General features: G+C 50.1%; 1 protein-coding gene across 1 annotated transcript; it reads left to right on the forward strand.

Annotated features, from left to right (window-relative positions):
• Positions 1-2791: 2791 nt before the first annotated feature.
• Positions 2792-4930, forward strand: LOC127007548 (early growth response protein 1-like). Its single transcript, XM_050878718.1, has 2 exons — positions 2792-3565; positions 4712-4930. The coding sequence occupies exons 1-2, from the start codon at positions 2798-2800 to the stop codon at positions 4928-4930; spliced, it is 987 nt and encodes a 328-aa protein (XP_050734675.1). The 5' UTR covers positions 2792-2797.
• The last annotated feature ends 682 nt before the right edge of the window (positions 4931-5612 follow it).

A 5612-nucleotide genomic window follows, 5' to 3' on the forward strand; every position in this document is an offset into this window, starting at 1 on the left:
CAACGTCCTCTAGGGGCAAAAAAAGCTAGAGCATCAATCATGCCACAAAACAAACGAAACTCAGCATTGGTATTATACTGTGTTTCCAAACCCAGTTCCTGGATCTTACGCCGAGTGGATTGCGTAAAATGATGGAAACAGCCTTAGCTCTCTACGTCGCGGGCGAACACGGCAAGAACACCTCTCAGTAACTACACCATCCTCAGAGTCAGTCACCACGGCTTGCACATTCATAGAATAGTTTAGGTCTGCACACTCATCAATTATAGACTGAAAGAGTTCTTCGTAGGTGGCACAAGCCTTGTTTGGAAGACACTGAAGTAATTGCTGTATTACCGAAAGGCACACGGATGACATGCATCTGTTTGAAAATATTTGGAGCCTTAGCAAAGTTGCCATTCATATATAAAGTGAAAACAGTGCGAACATTGCCCTGTTTCTTATTTTCCTATGACTTTTTTGCCTGTGACTTTTTACCTTGATTCCCTTTTTGTCCCTTGGAAATGGGTGATATGGGAGGCGGAAGCGTCTCAAAATATCGACCATAGTCTTATAATATTCGGTTCAGACTTTTTACTCTTAACAAAATATTTACAAATCTAAGAAGCACACAAAGAGGAGTAAAGATAAAACTGCTGACAGTAGACGTTAGGGCAGACACAGGACGAGGTGTAAAAATGACATTAGAGCCTTCATCGGAGCAAGATGAAGTTACACTAACATCAGAGAAGTGGAAGACGTTGAGAGAATCCTTTGTCCTGCAGTTGACTATAGTAATCGTTGAAGTTGATGGAAAGGAGTTTGGAAAGTGGAGAAAAAAAGATGGATGTGGAAGGCTGGTGTGTGGAGAGGTGGACGCAAGGGAGACGAGGTGGTGTGAAGTGGGCGTGGGAGGGCGGTGGGTTGGTGGGCGGGCGGGAGTGGTGTTAATAGGGGTGGCGAGGCAGGTAATCTGGGTCGTAATTTAAATATTAATCCCTTAATACAGCGGTAATGGTGCTCCGATGTGCCCTTACTCGCTGGACGGGAAGTGGAAGAGGAAGGTGAGGGAGAGGGAGAGCGAGGGAGAGGGGAGAGGAGGGCGAGAGAGGGCGAGGGAGGAGAGGGGAGGACGGGAGAGGGAGAGGGATGAGAGGGAGACGTGACGTGGAAGAGTGACGTAGAAAAGGAGGGAGAGAAGAGGAGTGACAAGGAGGGGGAGGGGCAAAATGGGGCAGAGAGAGAGAGAGAGAGAGAGAGAGAGAGAGAGAGAGAGAGAGAGAGAGAGAGAGAGAGAGAGAAGAGACAGTGGAGGAGAAAAGGAGGGAAGGAGGAAGGAAAGGGAAGGGATGCTGTGGAGGAAAGGAGAGGAAGAGGAGAGAGGAAAGGGAAAGAGGGGGAGGGGGTAAGAGGAAGGGAGGAAGAGAGGAGGTGACAAAGGGAAGGAGGAAGGAATGACGAGAGGGAAGGGGAGAGAAGGAGGGAAAGCCGGAAGGAGAGATGTAGAGGTGGAGGAGAGAGGGAAATGGAAATGGTGATGGGAGGGGAAATGGTGACCGCTGAGAGGAAAATGATGATGATGATGATGATGATGGTGATAGTGTTGAAAAATTATACTAACGATGAAAAAAAAAATAATAGACTGAAAATAAACGAGAGAGGAAAAGTGAGTCTGGAAAAGATGGAGAGAAGAGAGGAGAGAGGCTAGGAGAGATGGAGAGAAGGAAGGAGAGAGATGGAGAGAAGGATAGAGGGTAGGAGGGAGGGAGAAAAGGAAAGAGAGAAAGGCTAGGAGGGAGGGAAAGAGGGAGGGAGGAAGGGAGGGAGGAGTGAGGATGAAGAAATAGGGAGAGGAGTAGAGATAAGGGATGGGGATGAGAGAGAGAGAGAGAGAGAGAGAGAGAGAGAGAGAGAGAGAGAGAGAGAGAGAGAGAGAGAGAGAGAGAGAGAGAGAGAGAGAGAGAGAGAGAGAGAGAGAGAGAGAGAGAGGAGGAAAGGGAGGAATGCTGAAACAAGAGGGAATAAAGGAGTGGGTAGGAGAGCTTAGGAGGGAGAGAAGGGAAGGGGGGGTACTTAATTGCTGTCCAAGGGGGGAGGGGAGGGGTGCTGAATTCTTGAAAGTAGGATGGGGCAAGGAGGATGAGGAAAAGGAGGAGAGAGTGACCCGGAAATGGAAAGAACACAGCAACAGACAAATACATGGTAGACGCTGATGGCAAATAAATAGGAGATATATAATAACAGCAGTGTCGTGGTAGGTTGATAGTAAAAAAATAAAAAGAAAGGAAAGAAAAGGCTGATTAAATTAAGGACGGTAGAAGCACTGAAGGCAAATGTCTGAGAAATGTTGTGTTTGATTGTCCTTGTGCGTGGTGTGCCAGGAGCAGACCGACGAAGGCAGACAAGCGGGAGAAAGATGAAGGACAGATGCCTCAAGAAGGGTCGTGTTTGACTGCCCTTGCCCTTGTGCGTGAACGGCGGGTCCATGCTTCCATTACCACGTCCTGTGTGTGTGTGTGTGTGTGTGTGTGTGTGTGTTCTGCCCGGTGGCGTGTGACGGTGTGTGACGCCCGCCGCCCACGCGCCGCCCTCGTTACACACACTCAGGACAACACGCGGACAGGACACACACGACTCTCGCTGCGGCCTCGCGCAGAGGAACGCTCGTGACAGACTCTGGCGTTCACAGGTCGCCCTCAGACCCTTCGCCTCACTCCCTCACACCTCAAGCCCTCCACGGTGGATTCAACCCTCAGTAGTGACAACTCTCACTCAGCGTTACGACAGTAAATTCTTTGCTGGACGGAGCAGCTGCAGCATGTCTTCAGAGTCTGCAGTGCCAGGGTCACGGCCCCTTCGCGGGGAGGAGCGCATGAGGGTGATCTTGTGCCAGTACTGCGGCTACGACACTGACCGCAAGAACAACCTGAAGCGTCACGTCCACACGATGCACGAGGCCTCGCCGGTGGAGCTGGATTGCTGTGGTCAGCGTTTCTTCAGCAAGGCGGAGCTGCGTGCACACACGAGGCAAATGCACCGCCACGGCTACATGTGTCCGGTGTGCCGCCACGTGTTCTGCCGCAAGGCGCTCCTCAGGCGGCACCTCTCCGTGCACACTGGCATCAAGGATTTCATCTGTAGTGTCTGCAAATACGACACAAGCCACAAGAGTAACCTTGAGCGGCACCTGAGAAGTCACCTCAAGAACCCAGACTTGGCCGCCGCCGCACAAAAGGCTTTAGCCGATCTGGAGGCATCGCGCTCCTCGACAGCCTCCGAGAGTGTCTCAAGCACATCGCAGCCTGCCGGTGCCTCTTCCAACGAACTCCAGGACAGATCATCCAATACTTCTGACCCTTCGCAGTGGCCCTGGCCCTGGACTTTGCATCCCAGGCACCTTCACTCGCCGCCTCCACCACCTCTCCTCCCCTGCCCACCGGAGACAACCCTCCAGCCCGTCCGTCAGCCTTGCCCCCGACGGGGCTTTACAATCGAGGCTCTACTGCAAACAGACGAGAGCTCCAGTGACACGTCTTCTTCAGGAGCCCCGCAGGGTAAGTTTATGTCACTCACCACACTTTCACAAGTCTTGACACCTTGCTGTTTATATTATAATACAATGCTGGAACGCCACAGCAAGGCAGGTGACCAAACCCTTGCTGTTGCTACCATGCTGGTGGTATTTTTCTTACAATGGCCTTTATCGGCAAACAGCACCTCTGAAACCCTGAAAGAAGATAGATGTTGTCTTACCAATGTTCCTTCAAACAACTCCCAATATCTTGATAAGTTCGAACATGCATATCGACATAAAATTATTTGCTTGTATTTTCAAGGAAAAAATATTTTGCATGCTTGTGCAAGCAGTTAACGACCCATTTTGTCCTTTATTCCCTTATATGGTTTATCTAATGCAACATGAGTAGAAGTTTTTCGTAACTGATAATTTTTCTAAGATCCGTCTATCTTTGGAGTCAAGCCACCTTGCCTTACCAAACCATTTTTCCTTCTCCTCCTTGCTTCTTAGAAGAAAAAATAAAGCTAGATCATTACTAAATAGGAAAAATCTTTCATCGCTCTTTCTTGATGAAGTGGCTAAACGTAACACTGTCTTTGTCTTGCCTCCTCCCGTATATTTATCAAACAGTAGCCTACAGCTGAGTGCATTGCGTGTCTTTTTCATGTGAGAGATAGATACTTTACACCTTTTTCCTCCCCAGGTGAGATGGCCTGCGAGCAACAAATGATGCAGAAGTACAAGTACCCTGCGTCACTGTCCCTTGCCGCGCGTGCCGCGGCAGGTGTCCTGCGCCCCACCCCGAGGCACGCCCCTGCCATGGATCTCTCCGCGCCCAAACACCACCCCCACCACCACCCAAAGCCTTTCAACCCCTTCCATGGTGGTCTGCTCACTGTGGTGGATGTCACGTCTCCTGTGGCTGCCTCCTTCACCAATCCACCTCTCCCGAGCAATAATAACAATAATGTCAATACCATTCATAACAATAGTAACCACCCATTTCACACCCTGCCGCCACAAAATCCAATGTATCATTCCTTATACAGAAGCTCAGTTTTCTTCGGGCTTTTTCCTCCTCCTCCTCCCCCTCCTCCTCATTCGCCCCCTTCCTCTCCTCTTCCTGGCACTGCTTCTTCACTTGCTCCTCCTACTTCCCATGCTCCGCCTTCCCCTCCTGAAGGTTACCGTGCAAGCGTTTCGAGTCCCCACCAGGCATCCCCACACGAGTACTCGGAGCCTGTCAGCAGCCCCGAGGCGGCGGACAGCTCTGCCTCGTCCAGCACCAGCAGCCCCGGGCGGGTGAGTGGCCCCGAGGAGCAGGGTGAGGCGCGGGGGCAGGAGTACGTCCACAAGAAGCTGAGGTTCTCGAGAAAACTACGTCATGACGAGGCCAGTCTGTGCGCCGACCGCCACGAGACCTCGCGGCTGTGAGGGAGTGACATGAAGTGTGCCATCCTAGGTATTAGCTATCTTTTTAAGAAAACAAAGGGACAAGCGGCCATCCTGACTGAAGGGTTTAGTTCATGTTCCTTTCTAAGTCACTAGCATAGAGTAGAAGTATATTTTCATTTACACGTTGTGGTTAAGTTTGATGCGGTCTCTGTGTGTCTCCTTAGTGATCGTGGTGAGCTCTGTCGTGAAGGCACACTCGCACCTCGTTATAGGGCGATACAGCTTACAGCCCGTGTGATTCGTGTGATTGCTAAAATGTCATGATAAAAGGTACCTGAACAATGTATTTAAGAGAACAGGTAAATATTTCCTTTACTGCCGCCTCCTATTTTCGGTTCTTTTTTATTACATTTGATAGTTTGTCTTTAGTTCATTTGAGTGTTTTGAGGTATCATTTGTGCAAAAAAAAAATCATAATCATAACAAGATCATGCCAATAAGATAAAGACTGGTATCACGCACCGATACCTCGCTTCCTACCAACCAGCTGCTTCTGTGATGTCGTATATATTTTCTACTTACCTTCAAAGCCACCTGAAAACCACAGGGAATGGTATAAAGATCAAAACAACTGAAAATATCCATGAAATCTGTGCGCGGCCGCGGTCAGCGTGGCTCCCCGGCAGGCCCGCAGTGACACAACAACGGCGCGGCGCGAGGC

Source organism: Eriocheir sinensis, chromosome 35, assembly GCF_024679095.1.
Source record: "Eriocheir sinensis breed Jianghai 21 chromosome 35, ASM2467909v1, whole genome shotgun sequence".
Classification (NCBI taxonomy): Eukaryota; Metazoa; Arthropoda; class Malacostraca; order Decapoda; family Varunidae; genus Eriocheir; species Eriocheir sinensis.